The 25,144-nt window shown below is 32.1% G+C and overlaps 2 protein-coding genes across 3 annotated transcripts in view; one reads left to right on the top strand and one right to left on the bottom strand.

Annotated features, from left to right (window-relative positions):
• On the top strand, nt 1-468 carry LOC147381251 (protein GRIM REAPER-like). The gene has a single exon (XM_086430680.1). The coding sequence runs from the start codon at nt 1-3 to the stop codon at nt 466-468; it is 468 nt and encodes a 155-aa protein (XP_086286806.1).
• A 14,970-nt stretch (nt 469-15,438) lies between these two features.
• LOC147381248 (disease resistance RPP13-like protein 4) overlaps nt 15,439-25,144 on the bottom strand; it is a 45,571-nt gene continuing 35,865 nt past the window's right edge. For both annotated transcript variants that reach the window (XM_086430638.1, XM_086430637.1), the window contains 2 exons: nt 23,893-23,955; nt 15,439-18,276 (listed from right to left, as the gene is read on the bottom strand). In XM_086430638.1, coding sequence (XP_086286764.1) covers nt 15,638-18,259 — 2,622 coding nt within the window. In that variant the 5' untranslated portion in view covers nt 18,260-18,276; nt 23,893-23,955 and the 3' untranslated portion in view covers nt 15,439-15,637. The remainder of the gene's footprint in view (nt 18,277-23,892; nt 23,956-25,144) is intronic.

The raw sequence follows: 25,144 nt of genomic DNA, 5'->3' as shown, positions 1-25,144 counted from the left end.
ATGGCTACTCTTATCAACATTACTACCATTCTCTCTGTCACAATCCCTCTCCTCCTAATTTTCTTACACTCTTGGGCCGCTTTCTCAACCACCATCACCGATATAGAAGATGACGAAGACTACATCGTTGATGCTCAGCCCCTTAGTCTAAATGCCCGATCGAACCCCCGATATCAACCAAAAAAGATAAAGAAGGGTGCACGTTGTCATCCCATCTCTCATAATATATGTAACAATGTGTCAGTGAACAATAGGACTGGGCTTCTTCAATGTTGCAAGAAACATTGTCGTAATGTACTAGGTGATCGGAACAACTGTGGAAGCTGTAAACATAAATGTGGATATGGTGAGCTTTGCTGCAATGGGATTTGCACCGATGTCGCTTACAACACTGATCATTGTGGGAAGTGCCATGTCAAGTGCTCATCTGGTCTGAAATGTGAGTATGGAAATTGTGGGTATGCTTGATTTTATTTAAGAATTTTAAAGAGTAGTGCAGCTGAGTTGAGATAGAGAGAATGAGAGAATGGGGAGACAAAATAAAGAGTAGATGGTAGTTCTCTATATCTACATGAAAGGGTTTATTAATCTTCCTTTGGGTATACAAGGATTGTGTCAACAAGTTTGTTTGGTCAATAAAAGAATAGTGGTGATACTTGTTTGTGTGTTTTTCCCTTTTTGAGTTTTTATGTTTAATGGATTATGGGGAGATTCTTAATCACACTATAGTGTTTTTCAGTTTAATAGTATGTATTTCTATATAGCTTTTGTTTCCAAGCATTGACATTTTTTTTTTAAAGCATTACTAGATGTCTCATGTGAGTATTTCTTAAGATGGCATTTGGGAATGCATTTGAAAAGTGATTCTACATAAACTAGCTTCTCGCTTCCAACATTTGCTAGAAGCCAATAATAAGTAAAGTCACAGAAAATTTGCAATTGTGATTCTTATAGAAGTGCACTACTTCTCAAAACAAGATCGACCTAAAATTCTCTTTGATGCTGAGATCCTTCTGAACTATTGTATCTGAATCCAAAACTTCCTTTTTTTCGTTTATTTTCCATTGACCCATTACTGTTGTGGTGGCAATGTTATAGATTTGTGATACTTCATTTTGTGTACACGAAATATTTCGTGCAATAGTGGGCAATGCAACATGATTCTATGAGACTAATGGGTTTAATCAAATTCAATTAAAAAAGCTCAGTTTATGAACATGGAGGGTATGTTTAAAAATGGATAGAAAGAACAATGGAAGCAATGTGAATGATTGTCTGATCTTCAATAAATTCCATGGGAACGATTCATGTTTTTCTTCAAACATGAAGTTCTATTAATTAGACCACATTCTACATCTAGAAGACTGAATGTCCGAGATCTGATTCTGAAGTGATTATTCCATAAAAAGGGTCCTAAAATCTGAATTGTTGTAAACTAAACAAGTGTTTCACGTAATCTGAACTCGCAGCTAGCTTCACAAAAATGCATTTAGAGGAGAGAAAAAAGAGGGAGAAGAAAATATGGAAGTACATAAAGGGTCATATATTTTTCGAAAATTTCTCTCGCTCTTATAACCAATACTTTTAGAATTGAAAGAGCTTTTCTCACCTAAGTAGAATCCCAAATTCAAAGAACTTCTTTGGGGAAATAGAAGATATAGAAAGAGGGGTGAGTCATTAAAAAAATTAAAATGGTTGTCAGTACCTAAACAGCATATTTAATTTCATTGTTTGTGTTAATAAGAAAAGTTGGTGTGGCAATATAAATTATGTTAAACTGTTTTCGTGATCTTTACGGCTAATTTTGTACTTTTTGCAAGTATTTTGTTACCATCTTGTATCTTCAATACTTAATTGCCCAAATTTGGCACCATTTTTTATAGTAGTAACTTGAAACAGAGGCTGGACTTGGGAGATGCAGAGAGACCATTGATGTGATTTGGCACAGTAGCAAAGCTGAGAAATTATAAGTCTCAAGTCACAGATATCAAGGAGAATGTAAAAGAAAGCGTTCGGAGACCCTAAAGAGAGCCAAACATTGTGCCAAACATTTTTCAAAACATAGGTTAGAAGCTTTGGAATGAGCTGATTTTTGACAGATCTCTATGAAGAGATCATCCTCACAAAAAATCAGCTCATTCTAAAACTTTTAACCCTAGTTTACAAATTGAAAAATCGTGGACTGTCCGATTTTTGTAAACCACTTTTGATGGGGTGAGAAGTTTCGGAATGAGCTGATTTTTGGTGAGGATGATCTCCTCGCCATATAGATCATCCTCACAACAACAACAAAAAAATCAGCCCATTCCAAAACTTCTAATCTATACATTGAAAAAAATGTTTGGCTCTCTTTAGGGCCTCCGAACGCCACCCGAATTTAAATTGTTCGACTATTTAGTCTTGTATCATATTAAGGAGAGATTTTTTTTTAGCTAACAGCACCTCCATTCATATGTAAATCACCATAAAATTAACATACATGTTGAGGTGCTGTTAGTAAAAGCTGGTGTGGCAATAGAAGCTCTCATATTAAGTGATAATATCTTTACCGACGAGTTGCACACAAATCCATAAGTAAGGTTGTCCACGAATCAGATCGACTCTATGATTGAATATGGTCAAACAGCATTTTTCCCCTTCATGTATCCAGGAATAACAATGGAACAAAAACTTTAAAAAAAAAAAAAAGAGGAACATTTTATTTCTTGTACAAAGTGTTGAACAGATGCAATGCAAGAAAACAGAAGAAAAATTACCAACAAAATCACACCTTAAATTTAGAAAAATAAAATAAAATGTTGTTGGCAGTAGATGTGCAGCTTTCTGCTATTCTGCCTTTGGGTTTCATACTTTGATTTCATGATTCGATCTCTTCCTCATCTGCTCGGTCGTAACTCTCAGTTTTACTGGAAATATCTTACCCACTTACAAATTCCACGATGAAGATTGAAACCAATCTGACACGATTGAATGTTGAATGAAACTGAAGTTAACATGACCATATGGCCACAATTGATGAAGAAACTGTTAAAAACTTAACTCGTATTACAGATTATAAATATCGGATGAGCTCAACTGCAAACTTTCCCTTCTTTGTTGTGTTTATCTCACCTATCTGCATCAAAGAAAGTTCTAGTTGTGTGAGATTCACAAAGAAAAATATGAATTGCAACGATACTCTCGGGAAGGGGAAAAACAAATCCATTCTTCGAACATTATTGTATTGCTTCAGACTACCCACATTACTTCAGAAAAATGGGTCCAATGTGAAAAAAAAATGGTTTCCTTGATAGGTATAAGGGAGAATATTATGGGGTTTTGATCCCAAGTATGTGGCATTACTACTCACACACCTTACCAACTTACCATGTTGATACCTTCAGGATATGTATACGTATTAGACCATGATGGGACATTAGAGTGTGGTTCAAACAAAATATGATTTAGTATTGAAGTAGATATAAAAAGACAACTTTTGATCAAATTTTATAGCTCACCTTCAGCCTTCCTTTACCACTAATTGAAACAATGTCTCCAGTTCTGAGAATGGTCCCGTTTTTTGTCACAGGTGTCCAGTTCACACGCACATCTCCATTACTGAAAATAGATTAGATATTAGAGCTTCCACATTGCATTGTTCAGCAACAATTTTTGCTATTAGAGCAAGTTTTGAAGATGATGGAAAAGACTTGCAATTATTTCAATGGTAACATGTAAACTAATGAAATTAGGGAGTTGTGAACTATATGTGATGCTTGAGGAGAACTTGTTAAGCTTGTAGCTGATCCTCTAGTATAGAATACTATATTTTTGTATATGTGGGGGTCGGTAGAGAAGTTCGCATGGTTGGGACATGTTTCCTTATACGAAAATAGTTGTTTTTCCTTTAGTTATTGTAGAATGCTTCTCCTTCCTCTTTGTTTCCTGCCAATTTTGAGTCGTAAATCCCTTAAAGCAATGAATGGAAAGTGTAGACACCCCATTTTTGCATCTGCCTAATTCGACAATTCGTCACCCGATTACCGTGAATTCCTAATGATGATCACAAAGAAGTCAAAGACTTGTGAGTACTGTCCCTGATTCCTTTCGTTTTCACTCTTTTCATCTCCCCTACTTGTTACGACTCGACATAGAAATTCACGCACGCTTAGGATCGCCACACGGTACACCCGATTTAGCAAGTACGTACGCTTAGGTTCGCTACACAGTTCGATAACCTAGAGACCTCGCTACGCTAGAAAAATATGACTTTGAAATTTAGAAATAATCACGTTGAAACTGAAAGAAAACTCACGTTAAAATTTGTAAAAATCTGCAAAAATAGACAAAATGACGAAAATACCCTTCATGAATTTCGGACCTCCGAAAGACCTCGAAAGTACCTCCATTGCACTTAGAATATGATTTCGGGTCTAACGGGACCCAAACCGACGAAAACAAAGAAATTTAGAAAAAATCATAAAAATGACCAAAATGCCCCTCAACTTTCAAATTCAACATAGAGATCCCGAACGTTAGAAAAATATAATAAAAATCGAAATCCAGTTAAAAATCTAATCTAACTAAAAATAAAACTCAAATAAAAATTCAAACAATTAAAACTCAAATTAAAAGTTAAACAATAAAAAAATTAAAATTAAAATCAAATAACAATTAAACAATTAAAATTAAAATCAAATAACAATTAAACAATTAAAATTAAAATCAAACAACAATTAAACAATTAAAATTAAATAATAAAACAATTAAAACTAAAATCAAGCAACAATTAAACATTTAAAAAATTAATAATTCTTTTAAAGAATTAAATAATAATTTTGTTAGTTCCCTTGCGACAATTTTTAAAGGTCCCTTTCGATCGTTTATCCTCATGTTATTTGCGACTTCGAGGAAGCTTTGCATGTGAGGAAGCTCCTTTTGCATTTTCCTGAACTGTTTGTGGAATTCAAGCACTTGACACCCTTCATTTAAAAGACTTTCAAGCAATTTTTCTACTAGAACACTGACAACTGCTTCCACCATTTTCTTGTAAAACTTCTCCGTGTAATTACAACAATACAAGTGTACATTTTTGTTAGTAAAGTTTAAAGTTTCTCTGTGTAATTACAATAATACATGTATATATGCTTGTTATCTTTTCTATATTTCCTTGTCATCATCCACACAATTTCTCTCTTGAAGTGAAAAATAAAAAAATAAAATAATAAAATAAAATAAAAATTAATTAGGAATTCAAGAAATAGGGGATTGTAGAGAGAGGGGGAGCGAACATAATGCATGTTATGTGATAGTGGGAAGAGAAAAAGTATGGGGTCTGCAATGCAATTTGAGGGGTGGGAGGATGTAATTAAATTAAACTTTACAAAAGATCATTTTTAAACGATCTCCACCGTTAAATCTATGCACATCTAATAGTTGTATTGTGCTTGGCCAAATATTTTGGCCATTTTTATGTTGCGTCTCTTTCATGTTGTCTTGGATGATATAAAGCATTTAACTCTAGTTTACAATTTATGACAGTTTCTATTGGCATCCCAACTTTTACTTATTACACTCCAATTTCTTAAAGTAAAACACACCTTTCAAATATAATAGAGTTTTGGCTCAAATTAAAATTCAATATTACAAAACATTATAACACATTCAAACAAGTTCAGTTGTTTACCATAAGAGAGCTTCTATTAACATCCCAACCCAACTTTTACTTATTATCCACCATACACTTATCTTTTTTATTTTTAATTGGACTGTAATAAGTAAAAGTTGGGGTACGATAGTAGCTCTCTTATCTATTCGTGTATATTTATATAAAATAATTTATAAATGTTTTTATGAAATAGGGAATATTAGAATATGTCTAATCATAAATTCATATTTTATTTTGATAATAAATATTAAAATTCTAACAAAATTAATTATTTTGATTAAAATATACAAAATCCTGATTGATTCAATCGAGTTTTACCAACTCGGATGAGATTTTCAAAATATCGTCTAAATGATATCGAGATGACTTGGGCAAGTTATCTCAGTCTCGGATGAGATTTGAAACCATGCTAAGGAGGAGGTTTAAGAATTTGTATTATTGGTTAGAGTATTAGATGTGAAGCATTGTAATAATGTGTACAATGATTGCACCGAATCATGTCTATTAAGATTTAGGGAGATTTAAATATGGTAGATTAGTAAGAGATTTGAACTGATTGTGGTTATTTAATCTGTTAGAGTTTGTTATTAGTTTCTATACAAACCCTATTTGGGTCTTGTAATCATCATAAAAAATAAATCATATATTAGCATTTCACATAGTATGAGAGCTCGAGCTCCAATGAGCACACCGATCCCGCTGTGTCGTTCTTTTGTCGGTGGTGTGGTCATATAGTTGGCATAATCCAATTCATCCATTTCATAGAATTTCATGTTTTTTTTTTATATTTCATCAAATATCACTTGAGCACTCAAAACTCCTATCATTAAATCCCTACATCGACACATAAAAAGATCACCTATTCTTGTTCAGAATTTTCTTCAAATGTCTACTGTGAAAGACGTACACATGCAGATCTAAAATCAGAAGAAGACGATAAAAAAAGATGGTTCCACACAAATCAACAAGATCAGATCTATGACTCCTCCCTGAAGATCTTCCAAGAATCACCTCAACAAACATTTCTTAAATGATTACTTGTTGGAGATAAAGCCTACGTCTTAAGATTCCTGGCATTTTAGATTATCCAAGTCCAAGAAGGAAAAGAAAAAAAATGTGAAAAAAAGATCAGTTCTAGTTGTTGGGCAAGACTTGTAACGCCCTAGATTTTAAACACGTGTCTCGACGAAATTCGTAAGTCAACAAATAAGAAATTTTTTTAAAGTTGGAATTTAACAAAATTGATTATACCATTAGATTCGCACTGAAATAGACTATAAGATTGCGAAAATCAAAGTTCAGGACATGGACTTTTCAATTAAAATAGGACAAATTGAATAATGACCGTTACATCCTTCAACACTATAAATACTAAAACCCTAATCCCATTGTAATCTTCTACTTTCTTAAGTTTTTTTTTTATCACTAGTTGTCATTTAGTTTAATCATCGAAATCCTTTTGATTTTTACGAAGTTTTTATCAAGATCTAAGAAATGAAACTCAAAAAAAAATCGATTCGGATTTCATATAAGACAAACGAGACAACGTAGGAAACAAAAAGGTGGATCCAAATTTCTTGTTGTAAAGAAAACCTAATTTGAGTAGTATTGTGATTTTGGTAATGAGAGTTTTATTGGATCTTTTACAATTCATATAAAAAAATTAGCTAAATACTTTATTACAATTTCTTTCCCTTTTAATAGAAATTGAATTTTAGATATACTAAAAATATAATTATGAGATCAATAGAAATTTTTTGTATTCTATAGATGAATTATATCAAATAAATTTACATAAATAATTATGCTTTTGAACGTTAATATAGATTTGTGATTTAATTCTTGAATGATCATACTTGTGCATAAAGTGTGGTAAATTATATTATAATCCTGCATTGCATATAATGATGAGAGGAAGTTGTAATTGAAAAAAAATATAAGTAATAAAATCCTGTATAGAAGATCTCGTGTATAGAGATGACCTAATGGTTGGCTGAGCCGGATTATTGATTGGATTATACTTAACGATTGACTAACCCAAGTGATAGTCAGTTTAGGTGTGTAGACCTTATGCATTCACATTTTTTTGCATCATTGATTGTCTTGTAAATAAATATACTTAGATTAATTAATTTTGTATGAAATATTTTAGAATTATCAAACTCACCCTTGCGATTAACATTTTTAAGTTAAGTTTACTCGGGAAATTAGTGTAACGGGAGTGGAGAATAAAGTTTAGGAAATTATAATCTTTTATTTATTTATTTTAAGATATAATTTCTTTTTATAAATTGGAGTGATGATTTATACATTGACAATATTTTTAAGGAGAATTTGTTTTGATGAATAAATAAAGTGGATCATTTGACTTTTATATTTTTGTAATATTCATGATCTCCATAGATAAGCCTTTTACTTGAAATTTTTATCATAGGCTTCTCATATGCCTGAGAAGTTATAAGAATCTTTTTAGGAATTACCTTTGATCGTTTGGTATTTTAAACTTATTTATCATTGATGACAATTTATGATTGTTTTTTGTAATGAAATACTATATTGTTTATTTCCAATCAAAATCACACCTATTTTTGTTAATATTTTGAAAATATGTAAAACATGAAAGTTGTGGAGTTTTCTACCTATTTTTACACCATTTTGGTTTTTTAAAAAATTGATAAAATGAAATTTATATGAGTTTTACACCGAACACATATCAAGATTTAGAGTATGCATGAATTTTTAATTAAAAATTATGTTGTGATATATTCTCATTGAAAATACCATATAGTGGATTATTTATTTATTATTTTCATAATCCTTAATTTTTACTCTTGAATATAGACTATGACATTTCTTTATTGCGATTTATAACGAATTCTTTAAAAATCCTACAAATTAGTGAGTTCATTGAACACCAGTAGGTTAGATAAAAAAAAAATTGATTTTATCATATTTGGAGGTGTTTAGTATTTTTATTAGTCATGAATACATTATTTAATTTTTAATATATTTCTTAAAGTTTTCGAATTGATATTATAAATATCGATATGAATTTTCTACACCGATTTATAATTTTCAAATTCATAGGTATCTCAAAATTAGTTAGCTATTAGAGATTAATATGTTTGTTTTTCTCTCTATTTGACTTTGATCTAATTAATATTTTTAAATTAAATTAAATTAAATGTCAATCACACCTGGGCTATAGATATTTGAATTGAATCAAAATATTGAGTCGGGTCATTGGATTCGAAATTCGGGGTCTGACAATACATCATAATGGGTATATAAGCAAGATTGATTTGGTGCATCTTGTATATGGTATACAGCAACTCCAAAGCCCAACTTATACAACAATCCATTACACAGCCATGGCAACATCTAAGTTTGAGCCCAAACAAGCGAGGACCATTTTTCTGGCTTAAAATGTGTATGTGTTTTTTTTTTTTGGGTAAGTAAAAATGCTTATGGGTTTGATACTTCCCAAAGCTCCCTAGATCCACATGAGCCTTTCAATCATTTACGATCAAGCTCATTATGGTCCATAGAGACCCATTTTCATGTTTAAGACCTAATAGAGGTAATTGCTAATGATTGAGCCCATGGAGCCGACATAGAGCTCATTTTTCTAGCCCATTAGAAACCACATTTTTGGATTAAAATCCACTAGATTTCGGTGTAGCCAAAATTGATCATGACCCATTTGAGTTGAGCGGTTAGCTCCTTTGATTTAAATACATCATTTTTTTTTTCGGGCAAACAATCACATGTTAAGCAGATTTCGTGGATTTTAACCACATCAACATCGTTTTTTCAACTCGTATTAGTATTGAAGGCTCTTCTTTGACAATTCTTTTCTTTGAATTTATTGATTTTTCAACAAACTAAAGTTGATCCTTGATCACCATTAGTTTGAGGGGGGATGCTAGTATTAGATGTGAAGCATTGTAATAAGGTGTACAATGATACATCAAATCATATCTATGAAGATTTAGATATAATAGATTTGTTAGAGATTTGAATTGATTGTGGTTATCTAATTTGATAGATTTTGTTATTAGTTTCTATACAAACCCTATTAGGTTCATGTAATCATCACAAAGAATAAATCAAATATCATCATTTCACATTATCCTGGTCGAGTCATCTAGTTTCAAATGAGCAAATTCGATGCAAAACGAGACAACTATGAAGTCGAAAGTACATAATTTGTTATAGTGATTTGAATGTTGAAGAAATAGAATCTAGAGGTTGAAGACTAAAGTCTTAAAAAATAAATTATTATAGACCATGGTTTCAAAACTCATATTAACGTCTTGTCTCATTCATGAATGAGACCGAGTTGTCTCGGAAGAGAGAAACTATTTAACTCAGTCTACAATTATTTTTTCATAAATATTTATATAAAAAGAATTATAATTTTTTAAGAAAATAAGGTAGATTAGAAGATGTTTAGTAATAAAATAATATTTTATTTATATACTAAATGCTTAATTTTTTTTAAATTAACTATTTTAATTAAAATATAAAAAATCCCAATTGATACAATGAGTTTTACTAACTTGGCTGATATTTTCAATATCATTTGAGTCATCTAGTTTTTCTTGCGAGATTTTGCATATGTGAGTCACTATGTCTATTTGTCTTGTTCATGGATGATACCGAGATTTAAAACAATGCCTCAAATCCGTTATTAGTAATTGATTGCATAATTTTCAGGTTCTTAATTTAGTAAAAACAAGATGTTGTCCTCCCATTGTTGAATCCCTTTTTAATGATTTTTTTTTTTTCAATTTAATTTGTAATTCTAGATGCCTTCATTGTGGAGTACGAATTAGTTGTTTAAAATTTCCGTGCTAAGTTGATTGACCAATGGCATGATGCCATGTGTATTAAAAAAATACACTAGATTAGTCGGTGGAGAGAAACTTTAGGGAGAAAATTTTTGAACGGCTAAGAGCTTTTGGATTTTAAGTACACATGGTAAAATCATAGCTGTTCATCAGCTTTAGCACAAAACACTTTTCACAACAAATTTGTATTCTTGTGTACGAAATGCTGTGGTGTGAGGATTGTAAGGGTGCACAAAATTCCTTAATTGTATATGATGTAATAGAAATATCGTGTTGGTTTAGGCATGATGTGCATAAATTAAATCATAATATGAGAATCTGACTTGCCTTTTCGACTCACTAGTGTGTAACATAAAATGCATTACTTCACTACAAATGTCATCCAAATGATTAAGGATCCCCCCAAGGATAGTTTTCTTGGGAATACTAGGAACTTAAGGAAATTAGACAAGTTTATCCTCAAGGGTCTCCCAAGAGCACATAAATAGAGGACCCATCTAAGGCAATTGAGAGAGAGACAATTCTAAGGCTCAAAATTCTGTCATTTTCTCTCCTTGAAGCTTTCTAGTACCCCCAAACCTTACCCAAATCTAGTCTCATACATCATAGAAACCTATACCAAAAACAAGAAGGAATAAGAAAGAAGAGAAGTCAAAGGTGGGGAGAGTCTTATATTTCTGGTTTATGTAGTAAATTCTCTCTAATCCCCTACTTCTAGCTCCCCTTTCTTTTATTTTGACCATTTTAATTTCTAGAAATTAAGTTGTAGCTAGATTACTTTTGTTTCAAATGTCTTGGGTGGTAGAGAGTAACCCCTCGATGGAGCTAATCTCCCCCTATAAGTCCATAATACTTATCTAGTGAGTATTTAATTTCTTGTATAGTTTTCATTTCAATTTCCTTTAAATTTCAAGTTTAGCTATTATTTCTCATGGTCATGGAGGAAGAGAATAATCCATCTTTATGATGTAATATTCTCTTTTATAAGTCCATTAATAAGTTCCATAGAGAATATTTCATGTATACACAATGAGCACACACCACTTTCTTTATATTTCAAAAGGACTAAGAGTCAAAGGTGGAGGTCTCCCTAGATCTACACCTACTTTTTAAGCCAACAAAAATAGTCTCATAGGAACACATCTTTATGCATAAGATTTAAGCTCCACCTAGAATATATCCATTTGTGTACACCCCAAGGACTAAACCAACAAAAAATAACTCTCAAGTGAGTAAATGAATGTATAGTAGTGCTTAAGGACCCAAAATAGTGAAATCCAAGAGAATTTGCACTCAAGTCCCAAGTCCACAAAAAAAGTCCAATGAGCACAACTTTCTTCCTTAGCTAGTTTAATGGTTTTATTTTGTGATTTTAGAGACCGATCTATAGTCCATTAGACTCTTCACTTCTCACGTCTCCTCTACTTCAAAAATCTCTAAAAAAAATCAATTTTCTATTTCATTCATTGCCATTATTTGGTAACCAACACTTTAGGGGTGGGACAGGTGCTCAATACTTTCCTTGTTCCTCAACAAAACCTCCTTTCCATTGTAGTGAGTCTCTACAAAAAACAAAAAAAATTAGATTTTAAAAACTTATTTCTATGGTGTCCATTTATACCTTAAACATTGGATGATGATGACTCCCAAACCCATGTAGACGAGGTCAAAACCATTTATAACCTCACATATTTACAATGGGGATGCGTGTTAGGATTTTAGGACATGACATGTTTAATGATCAATTCACATTAAATGTTGAAGAGTCGATACTAATCCTTTTAATCAGTGTAATGAGATTGCCAACCCATGTTGAATCGTTAATGTAGTTTGTCTCCCGAGGAAAATACTGAACTAAGATTATGCCAGAAGGGAATCTCGACGAGATTGATAAAGTAAAACATGAATTTGTCGATTTTGAGATCGTGCACTTGTGCTTTCAGCTTTGTTTCACACGCTAATGTGTTCTTATCCTGTTAGTGAGACCAAACTAAACCCCTTAATAATTAGCATTAAAGTAGGCAATCCACCTAAAAGCTGGACTGATAGCCCCTTAGTTTTCTTATTGGAACTACACTATAAAGAAGGAGGCTTCATGATGTAGCGAAAACTTGTGAATCAATAGATTCTATCGATAAACAAGCAATAACTTCAAAGAAAATAAATCAAATCAAAGCAATCCAGATTTGTTCGGATTTAATGTACTCCATTAATTGCTTGAACAAGGTGATGAGCCTATCTTGGAGGTATGAAGGATTGATTACACAAATCTAGATTTCGACACAATCAGTTCAAGATTGTTGTTTTGTTTTCCATTTGGGGGAAACAAATAGATAATACTGAAGTAACATTAAAATGTACATCGTGGGGGACATTTCTAACATGGATGTGTGTTAGAATCATAGATGCTTTTCATCGAGATTTACTTTAGCCTGACTCAAAACAAATAGAATAACAAATTTTTTGGCTAAGCTTGGAGCATGTGGGAATGATTAAGGAGAATCTACATATATAGCCTATAATAATTTGTACATAACTTTGTCATACAGACTCGGAATTTGATGATTCTAAAAACATTGAAAAGATGACTTAGAAGGCTACACGACAAAATGCCCAAGTTCTCATTCCACAAACATAACTTACGGAAGCATTTCAGCATCTTTTACCCATCCAAAATTACGGTCAAAGTTGGAGTTTCTATTTATAGAATCTTTGACCGTGAATAACACTAGCATGATTGTGATTCTGAAGTTGTGGCAGAAGAGAGTTTTAACGTAACAATCATGCTGGAGTAACATTGTGGGGGACATTGACTGACGTGGATGTGTGTTAGAACCATAGATGTTTTTCATCGATATACGAGTGAGATCTCGATGAAAGCATCAATGGTTATGTGCACAACAATGTCCCCCACGATGTCCTTCACAATGTTACTTCAACATTATTCTTAATGTAATTAGGATTCTTAATCCAATTAAGAAATGACTAAGATTTTACTATTTTAGACTTACTACAAATAATATTTACAATTTATAGTAAGTATGCAATTAGAAGATGAATTGGTTTATTTTATGTAAGTATGCCAATTAGAGTAGGATTGATTTCTTTCTTCTTTTATAAATATGGAAGGAAAACAATGAAAAAGGAATTCTTTTTCTCCCTCAATTTATTTTGTTCGTCATCTGCAGTGTTTTTGGATTAGGGAATGAGTTTTTTTTGTAATTGAGGATGTTGATTCAATACCTCGAGATCTTATGAACATCGTAACCAGAGATCTTTCGTGTAACTATGTTCGAGTTTAATGAATAAAAAGGGAGGGATCCTCCAAACTGAGCTTACCGATCAAAACAAAAATTCAAAGAGCTAAAAAACAGTTAAGAAAGAAAAGTGAATTGATTGATATTTTTTTTTCATTGAATTTCATTTTTTAAGCTCCTTATATAAATAACTTCACTATAATAATTTATAAATCTTTTAAATTACTAAAAAGTAACTTTTTAATATATCTAAATATAATACCAACTTTCTAAACTTAATATAACTTAATTTGGACACTTAAAAAAATCATTTCTAATTATAACCTAAAGATTAAAAACGAATTTAGGCAAAAGTAGAAACTTCAAAACAAATTAGAAACTCGTGAAGAATAATACTCCTAACAGGTTTGGGCTTCAACAAATCTCATTATGTTTGATACTTTGACATATTTGGTTGATCTTAATTAACAAGATCTTATTTTGGTTTGTTTAGTTGCATTGTACAACTTAATTTTGGTACGTTAATGAAGTCATGCTAGTCTGGGTTGCGAAAAGTGCAAATCAACAATTCATGTAGTGTTCTTTGGAATAAAGAAAAACAATAACAACAATTGAAGTCTTAGCATTGGGAAATTTTATGACCAAGTAAATACAAAATATAAGTCATCTAGCTGGACCCTCAATGATGCTTCAATTCCAAAGAATATTGGGAAAATTACTTAAAAGACCTTTGTGGAAGGGCATCTTTCTAAATAGTCCTAAGTTTTCAACGATTGCTTTACTGTACCTCATCTCTCACATTTTTCACGATTGAATGCCCTAACCGTTGAAACTCATCGTTTTCTTCAAAAAATTGAATTTTTAACATCTCAATCGAGTTTTGGAGACTCAATTCTATTAGAAAGGATTTAAGGAAAAAGAAGAAACCATTTTTAAGGATTTATTTATTATTATTTTTTTTAAATTTTTAAATGAAAATCAATCAAGAATAGTTCTTTTGAATTGAAATCATTTAAAAAAGTCGTCACCTAAAGATTTTAGTCGATCTTTCCATTGTATTTTAATCAGAAAAACTTAAAAATTGAAAATAGGTAGGTTTTACCAGTGTTGAGTTCACCACTTTTTATTTAATAATGGAAGACAAATGATGATAAAAGAAAATCAACCATTTCTGGGCTAACAAGAATTTGAGCCCCTTTCTCACCCTGAAGGACAGGTAACAGAAGACACAAAATTAATTAAAGCTAGATCTATTGCCAGAATATTATAGACATTGATAAAATCGATAAATGGAATATCAACATATGTAACACCAAAATCAGGGGTTCAGACAATGGACCCTACTAAGAGCTCTCCCAGATCAAATCCAACCTGATTGGATGATTGCAACCACTAAGTCAATGTGAATTTCCTTTGAATAGTAACCAACTTATCTTACCTTATAGAAGAACAAGGAAGATCAGACTTAACTTGGCCCCTTGCACGTGTGTTACAAAGCCATTTATGGGCTTACTGTTAGATGATAAAATGCAGGAAGTGTACATCATGAATGAAGTAATATGGAATGCAATTGTACGGGGTACGTGCATCCCCCTCTACACACACACATCAATAAATAAATTTCTTTCTGGGATTAATACTAGCGAAGACCTCTGTTTCTTGATTGGAAAAAAAAAACAGACAAACAATAAGATTAATTAATTCATCTACTCACATTTAATATCATTGTAGCAGACAACAGTTGATGATTTATTTCAAGGTTCACATTACAACAAACAAACAAACAAATAAACAAGTAAACACACAATCAATAAATAAAAAGCGAGCATGCAGTTCCTTAGTCAAAGAGATTCTCACCATATGAGATAGCTCCAAGGAGTTTAATTTCCCAGTCGTCCTGCTGCTTCTTCTTCTTCATGCTCCTCTTCTTTCACCCAAGTGCCATCATCATAACTCCAAGGAGGTGATGTGAGTTTGTCACAATTCCAAACTTTAAGTTGTCTTAAGAATGGCATTGCCTTTTTCATCCTAAGCCAATCTACCTCCAACTTCGGCAAAATATTCAAGATTAAGTTCTCTAATTCCCAAACCACATTGTCATTCCCAAAGAACTTTGTACTCATTCCCGTAATGTTTCCTGAAGAATAGATTATAAGTCGTTGCAAATTTGGAAGAGTAGTTGGATTGATCCATGCTGGTGTCGTTTCTCCTGGATACATTATGAATCGTAGTTCTTGAAGCTTCTGAAGAGGAGGAATCTCATAATCAACTTTCCCTATGATTTGCTCACTTATCCCATCTTTGAATTCTACCGCTAACAACTTAAGTTGACTAAGCTCAGATAAGACTTTCAGCTCCTCTTCTTTTAAATGATCTTCTGAATCGATGATAATCAGGAGTTCTCTGAGTAGCGTCAATGTTTTCAAGTCAGAAAGGTGACACCCATCTTCAACATTGGAATTTGTAAGCCTAAACCCCCAAAGTACTGTGAGGTTCACTAGATTTCTAACTTCTCTGGGTAGATACTCTATTTGTTCACATTCAATTAAAAGCAACCTGCTTAGTTTCTCCAAAGTCGTCACCTGTCTAGCAAGCCTTTTTAAATTCTCACACTCACGTAGAACAAGAGATTGAAGGTTTTGCAGATTTTCTATAGAATCCGGGAGTTCATCCAAATGCGACCTTACTATTGTGAGACAAATTACATGTGACAGAGATCCTATCTCACTCCACCAATTCACCTTGGAAGGGACATTTTCTGAAATGTTATTGGTGTTGAAACTGATGTGTAAAACCCTCAACCATTTTAATTGCGGTAATTTGGGTCCAACATTTGACGCAAACTCCTCTTCGCACAAATCCATCCCGATCATTGTCCGCAACAATTGGGGATTAATTTGATCAATCTTCGAATTATCAATATGTAGTCTGCGTGAATCGTTTGTACAAGATAGCATGCCCCTATCATCCAATCCCCAAAAATTTTCTTCCTTGGCAATCTTTATAATCATGTCACGTACCAGATCATGGACTCCACATCTTTCAATTCTCATTTCATAGCCTTCCATCTTTAAACCCAATATTAAACTACGACCGATTAATTCATCAACGTATTCAATTCCAATCTCCTCTGCAGTCCTTCCATCCCTTTCTCGAACAAAGCCTTCACCCATCCACCACCAAACTATTTCATAAATATTTATCACATAATCTTCTGGGAATGTTGCGAAATACAACATACAAGGCTTCAAATGCTTCGGAAGCTCTTCATAACTTAAGTGCAGTGGAGAAAAAATCAACTCATCTTGGACCGCCAATGCGTGCTTCAGATGCATAGATATTCGTTTCCATTCGTGGACAAAATCCCCTTTCCCTATCATCACCCCACCAACAACTCTGATTGCCAAAGGAACCCCTTTACATTGAGAAACTATCTCCTTGCCGATGTGCTCTATTTTTGGATTTGGACATTGACCTCCATTGTTTGCAAATGCTATTTTGGCGAATAATGACCAATCATCTCCATTGGAAAGAACTTTTGGACGATGTATGTGCTTCTCAATGGCCCCCATTGATCGTGCCATTACCTCATTCCTTGTCGTAACAATAACACAACCACCCTTGTTTGTATGAGACAAAGTGGCCTTCAAGCTCTCCCCCCATGACCCTTCATCTATTCTCCAAACGTCATCCAAGATTATCAAGTATCTCTTCTCATCCAACTGTTTACGTAGTTCTTCCAATAGATCACCGACATCAATGTCTAATAAATTCTTGTCCACATTCAGTTTTCTTAAAAGATTTTTGATTAATTCATCATATTTGACGGTTTGGGAAACTGTCGCAAGCAAGATACATTCGAAGGATTCCTTCAATTGAAGATCATTCATTATCTTTTGAGCAAGGGTCGTTTTACCTATTCCGCCCATCCCCACAATCCCAATGACCCTCATGGGTCCACTTGCATCCATGACCCATTGTTTAATTTTCTTTGCATCATCTTCTAGGCCTACTATTTCAGTATCATTCACCATGATTGGATATCTTATTGGTCGACTAGTTCCGGCACGTTCATCACTTGGAAGATTGACAGTTGAAGGCATGTAAGTTCTCATTTTCTCTGTAAGATCTCCTATTTCTTGATTTATTTCACTCAATCTCTTTCCCATTTGATAACGATGTTTTAATAATGAAAGAGAGATGCAACACAGGAACTTGTATTTCCGTCTTCGTCTTTGTCGTCGTCTTAGAAACAACTCACAATCTTCTGTAATGTTCTCAGCTTCATATAATAATTTTGTTAGTTCCCTTGCAACAATTTTTAAAGGTCCCTTTCGATCATTTATCCTCATGTTATTTGCAACATCGAGGAAGCTTTGCATGTGAGGAAGCTCCTTTTGCATTTTCTTGAACTGTTTGTGGAATTCAAGCACTTGACGCCCTTCATTTAAGAGACTTTCAAGCAATTTTTCTACTAGAACACTGACAACTGCTTCCGCCATTTACTTGTAAAACTTCTCTGTGTAATTACAACAATACAAGTGTACATTTTTGTTAGTAAAGTTTAAAATTTCTCTGTGTAATTACAATAATACATGTATGTATGCTTGTTATCTTTTCTATATTTCCCTGTCATCATCCACATAATTTTTCTCTTGAAGTGAAAAATAAAAAAATAAAAATTAATTAGAAATTCAAGAAACAAGGAATTGTAAAGAGAGGGGTAGCAAACATAATGCATGTTATGTGATAGAGGGAAGAGAAAAAGTATGGGGTCTGCAATGCAATTTGAGGGGTGGGAGGATGTAATTAAATTAAACTTTACAAAAGACCATTTTTAAACGATCTCCACCGTTAAATCTATGCATATCTAACAGTTGTATTGTGCTTGGCCAAATATTTTGGCCATTTTTATGTTGCGTCTCTTTCATGTTGTCTTGGATGATATAAAGCATTTAACTCTGGTCTACAATTTATGACAATTTCTATTGACACCCCAACTTTTACTTATTACACTCCAATTTCTTAAAGTAAAACACACCTTTCAAATATAATAGAGTTTTGGCTCAAATTATAATTCAATATTACAAAACATTATAACACATTCAAACAAGTTCAGTTGTTTACCATAAGAGAGCTTCTATTAACATCCCAACCCAACTTTTACTTATTATCAACGATACACTTATCTTTTTTATTTTTAATTGGAGTGTAATAAGTAATAGTTGGGGTACGAATATTAGCTTTTTTATCCATTCGTGTATATTTATATAAAATAATTTATAAATGTTTTTATGAAATAGGGAAGATTAGAATATGTTTAATCATAAATTCATATTTTTTTTTGATAATAAATATTAAAATTCTAACAAAATTAATTATTTTAATTAAAATAAACAAAATCTCGATTGATTCGATCGAGTTTTACCAACTCGGATGAGATTTTCAAAATATCGTCTAAATGATATTGAGATAACTTGTGCAAATTACATTGGTCTCATACGAGATTTGAAACCATGCTAAGGAGGAGGTTTAAGAATCTGTATTATTGGTTAAATGTGAAGCATTGTAACAAGGTGTACAATGATACATCGAGTCATATCTATGAAGATTTATGGAGATTTAAGTATGGTAGATTAGTCAGAGATTTGAACAGATTGTGGTTATCTAATCTGTTAGTGTTTGTTAATAGTTTCTATATAAACCATATTTTGGTCATGTAATCATCTTCAAGAATAAATCTAATATTAGCATTTCACATGGTATGAGAGCTCAAGCACCAATGAGCACAACGATCCCGCTGCGTCGTTCTTTTGCCGACAGTGTGATCATATAGCCAGTGGAATCCCATTCATCTATTTCATAGAATTGCATCTCTTTTTTATATTTCATCAAACATCACATGAGCACTCAAAACTTCTGTCATCCAAATCCCTACATCGACACATCAAAAGATCACCTATTCTTGTTCAAAAATTTCGTCAAATATCTATCGTGAAAGACATACACATGCAAATTTAAAATTAGAAGAAGAAGAAAAAAAAAGTTGGCTCCACACGAACAACAAGATCAGATCTATGACTCCTCTCTGAAGATCATCCAAGCATTACCTCAACAAACATTTCTTAAAAGATTACTTGTTGGAGATAAAGCCCACCTCTTAAGATTCCCGACATTTTAGATTTGCCAACTCTAAGAAGGAAAAGAAAAAATGTGAAGAAAAGATCAGTTCTAGTTGTTGGGGAAGACAAGTAACGCCCTGGATTTTTAAACACGTGTCTTGAGAAAATTTGTAGGTCAACAAATAGGAATTTTTTTTTTTAAGTTGGAATTTTATAAAACCGATATACCATTAGATTCGCACCGAAATAGACTATAAGATCGTGAAAATTGAAATTCAGGACATGGACTATTCAATTAAAACAAAACAAATTGAATAATGACCGTCATGTCCTTTTAACTCCATAAATACTAAAACTCTAATCCCATTGTAGTCTTTTACTTTCTTAAGTTTCTTTATTACTAGTCGTCATCTAGTTTTATCATCGAAATCTTTGATTTTTTACAAAGGTTTTATCAAGATTTAAGAGATGAAACTCAAAATAAAATTGATTCGGATTTCACAGAAGACGAACTGGACAACATAAGAAACAAAGAGGTGGACCCAAGTTTCTTTTCATAAAGAAAACCTAATTTGAGTAGTATCGAAATTTGGGTAAGAGAGTTTTGTTGGATCTTTTACAATTTATAGATTTATGATTTAATTCTTGAATAATAATACTTGTGCATAAAGTGTGGTGAATTATATTATAATTATGCATTTCATACAATGATGAGAGCGAGTTGTAATTGGAAGAAGATCTTGTGTATAGAGATGACGTAACGGTTGGCTGAGCCGGGTAATTGATTGCACCATACTTCACGGTTGACTGACTCAGGTAATAGTCAGTTTAGGTGTGTAGACGTCATGCATTCACATTTTTGTTTTTTGTTTTTTTGCATCAGTGATTGTCTTGTAAATAAATATACTAGGATTAATTAATTTTGTATGAAATATTTTAGATTTATCAAACTCACCCTTGCAATTAACATTTTCAAGTTGTGTTTACCTGGGACATTAGCCTGACGGGAGTGGAGAATAAATTTTAGGAAATTATTATCTTTTACCTATTTATTTATTTAAAGATATAATTTCTTTTTCTAAATTGGAATGATGATTTATTCGTTGAAGATACTTTTAAGAAGAATTTGTTTTGATGAATAAATAAAGTTTTGGTGAATCATTTGACTTTTATATTTTTGTAATTTTCATGATCTCCATAAAAATGCTTTTTACTTGAAATTTTATCATAGGTTTCTCATATGCCTGAGAAGTTGTAAGAATTGTTTTAGTAATTATCTTGATCATTTAGTATTTTAAACATATTTATCATTGATGAAAATTTATAATTGTTTTTTGTACTGAAATGTTGTATTATTGATTTCCAATCAAAATCACACATATTTTTATTCATATTTTGAAAATGTGTAAAACATGAAAGTTGTGGAGTTTTCTATCTATTTTTACTCCGTTTTGATTTTTAAAAAAATTGATAAAATGAAATTTATATGAGTTTTACACCGAACACATATCAGGATTCAAAGTACGCGGAAAATTTTAATTAAAACTTATATTTTGAAATATTCTCATTGAAAATACCATATAGTGAATTATTTATTTATTATTTTTATAATCCTTAATTTTACTCTTGAATATAGACTATGAGATTCCTTTAAACGAATTCTTTAAAAATCATACAAATTAGAGTTTTCTGAGTTCATTGAATATCAGTAGGTTAGATAAAAAAAAATAGATTTTATCATATTTGGAGGTGTTTAGTATTTTTATTAGTCATGAATATATTTTTAAATTATTACTATATTTCTTAAAGTTTCCGAATTGATATTATGAATATCGATATAAATTTTCTACACCGATTTAAAAATTTTCAAAATATTAAGTATCTTAAAACTAGTTAGCTGTTAGAGATTAATATGTTTTTTTTTCTCTTTATTTATATATTTATTTGACTTTAACTAATTAATATTTTTAAATTCAATTAAATGTTATGACAATCACACCTGAGTTTTAAATATTTGAATTGGACAAAAATATTGAGTCGGGTCATTGGATTCGAAATTCAGGGTCTAACAAGATATCGTAATGGGTATATAAGCAAGACTAATTTGGTGAATCTCATATATGGAATACAACAACTCCAAAGCCCAACTTATACATCAATTCAATCCACAACCATGGCAACATCAAAGTTTGAGCCCAAACACAACCCAAACAAGGGAGGCCCATTTTTAAATCCAAAATTCATTTTGTTAAATAAAAATGCTTATGAGTTTGTGTTTTTTTTTTTTTTGGGTAAGTAAAAAATGCTTATGAGTTTGATATGCCCAAAGCTCCCTAGATGCACATGAGCCTTACAATAATTTATGATCAAACTCATTATGGTCCATAAAGACCCATTTTCGTGTTTAAGACCCAATAGAGGTTATTGCCAATGATTGAGCCCATGGAGCCGATATTGAGCTCAGTTTTCTAACCCGTTAGAGACCACTTTTCTGATTAAAATCCGTCAGGTTTCTATCTAGCTAAAAGCGATCATGGCCCATTTGAGTTGAGCGGTTAGCTCCTCCTCTCATGAACATTCTAATTTAGATACATCATTTTTTTTTTTTCGGGCAAACAAGCACAAGTTAAGCAAATTTCATGGATTTTAACAACATCAACATCGTTTCTTCAACTCGTATTAGGATTGAAGACACCTCTTCGACAATCCTTCTCTTAGAAGTTATTGATTTTTTAACAAACTAAAGTTGATCCTTGATCACCATTAGTTTGAGGGGGAATGTTAGTATTAAATGTGAAGCACTGCAATAAGGTGTACAACAATATACCGAATCATATCTATGAAGATTTAGATATAGTAGATTAGTTAGAGATTTAAATTGATTGTGGTTATCTAGTTTGCTATTATTTTCTATTTAAATCCTATTAGGTTCATGTAATCATCATAAAGAATAAATCAAATATCATCATTCCCCGTTATCTTAGTTGAGTCATCTAGTTTCAAATGAGCCAATTCGATGCAAAACGAGACAACAATGAAGTCGAAAGTACATAATTTGTTATAGTGATTTGAAAGTTGAAAGAACTAGAATCTAGAGGCTGAAGACTAAAGTTTTTTTAAAAAAAAATTATTATAAACCAAGGTTTCATAACTTAGATTGACGTCTTGTCTCGTTCATGAATGAGATCGTGCTATCTTGTACGAGATAAATCATTTAACTCAGTTTACAATTATTTTTTCATAAATATTTATATAAAAATAATTATAATTTTTTAAGATTAGAAGATGTTTAGTAATAAAATCATATTTTATTTATATACTACATGCTTAATTTTTTTTAAAATTAATTATTCTAATTAAAATATTAAAAAATCCCAATTGACACAAACAAGTTTTACTGACTTGGCTGATATTGTCAATATCGTTTGAGTCATCTAGTTTTTCTCACGAGATTTTGCATATGTGAGTCACCATGTCTATTTGTCAATTATATCCATGTTTGTAGTACTCAAAATCAACTAATCCACTAATCCATCCAATAATGAGTCTGACTTTGAAACGGTCAAATTTTGAAGGAACCCTCACACGTAGAGTTTTGAATTTATTTCACACCTACAATTTTACTAAAATTTAAAACACCTCCATAGAAATCCCACGTGTAATTCAGTGGAGAGGGCTCCGTCAGAATTTTAAAGCTTTCAGACAAGTTGACTCTTCCAATTGAATAAAATAAATAAAATATATTTTTATGCAAATAAGTTATACAATCCTAAACTGAGGAATATTTGAAACACTTAGATAAGATCCTACTTGATCTGTATATTTATTATTGATTGACTAGGTGACCATGATCAATAAGGCAACTCATTTTTATTTTCAATAAAATAATCCAACGGTTAGGATTTTATGCAAATCCCTATGATAATTATCTAAAGAAAAACTACCAACCGTTGGATTTTGATCCTGTCTTTTTGATCCTGTCTTACAAATGGAAAGAAAATATAACCACTTACAAGAATTTTGGTAATTTATATCTTCTCTTCTCTTCTCTTCTCTCTATTGTGGGATTTAGTTACCTGCACCGATTTAGACTTTTCCCTCAAGTTTAAATTCTTAAATATAATATATATATATATATATATATATATATATATGGGGACGGTTCAACAGCCCTAAAGTTTGCCAAGTTTGGTGTCAAACATTTTTCAAAATATGAGTTAGAAGCTTTGGAATGAGCTGATTTTTTGTGAGGATGATCTTTATGATGAGGAGATCATCCTCACCAAAAATCAGTCTATTCCAAAACTTCTAACCCCATCAAAAGTGATATACAAAAATTGGACGGTCCACGATTCTTCAACTTGTAAACTAGGGTTAGAAGTTTCAAAATGAGCTAATTTTTTGTGAGCATGATCTCTTCACCGTAGAGATCATCCTCACAAAAAATCAGCCTATTCCAAAACTTCTAACCCCATCAAAAGTGATTTGCAAAAAATGTTTGGCATCAAACTTGGCAAACTTTAGGGCTGCTGAACCGCTCCTTATATATATATGGGAAATGTTCAATACCCTAAGCTTTACCCTACACTTTAACAAACGTGTTTTGTCCTACATGGGTTAGAAATTTTGGAATGGGCTGATTTTTGGTGTGGATGATCTCTATGATTAGTAGATCATCCTTACAAAAAATCAGCCAATTCCAAAAAATTTAGCCCCATGTTTACAAGTTGAAAAATCGTGGACCATCCATTTTTTGTAAACCATTTTTTTGGGGTTAGAAGTTTTGGAATGGGCTGATTTTTGGTGAGGATGATCTCTATGATTAGAAGATCATCCTCCCCAAAAATCAGCCCATTCCGAAATGTTTAGCCCCATGTTTACACGTTGAAAAATCGTGGACCGTCCATTTTTTGTAAATTATTTTTGATGGGGTTAGAAGTTTTGGAATGAGCTGATTTTTGGTGAGGATGATCTCCTCACCATAGAGATCATCCTCACCAAAAATCAGCCCATTCCGAAACTTCTAACCCATGTAGGACAAAACGCGTTTGTTAAAGTGTGTGGTAAAACTTAGGGTGCCGAACGGGACCCTATATATATATGATCCCGTTCAGCACCCTAAGCTTTACCACACACTTTAACAAACGTGTTTTGTCTTACATGGGTTAGAAGTTTTGGAATGGGTTGATTTTTAGTGAGGATGATCTCAATGGTGAGGAGATCATCCTCACCAAAAGTCAGCTCATTCCAAAACTTCTAACCCCA

The sequence above is a fragment of the Akebia trifoliata genome, unplaced genomic scaffold (assembly GCF_017979445.1).
Source record: "Akebia trifoliata isolate Shusen 1 unplaced genomic scaffold, ASM1797944v1 Contig00608_ERROPOS3031104, whole genome shotgun sequence".
NCBI classification, from domain to species: Eukaryota; Viridiplantae; Streptophyta; class Magnoliopsida; order Ranunculales; family Lardizabalaceae; genus Akebia; species Akebia trifoliata.
This window is presented reverse-complemented; position numbering and strand designations above follow the sequence as displayed.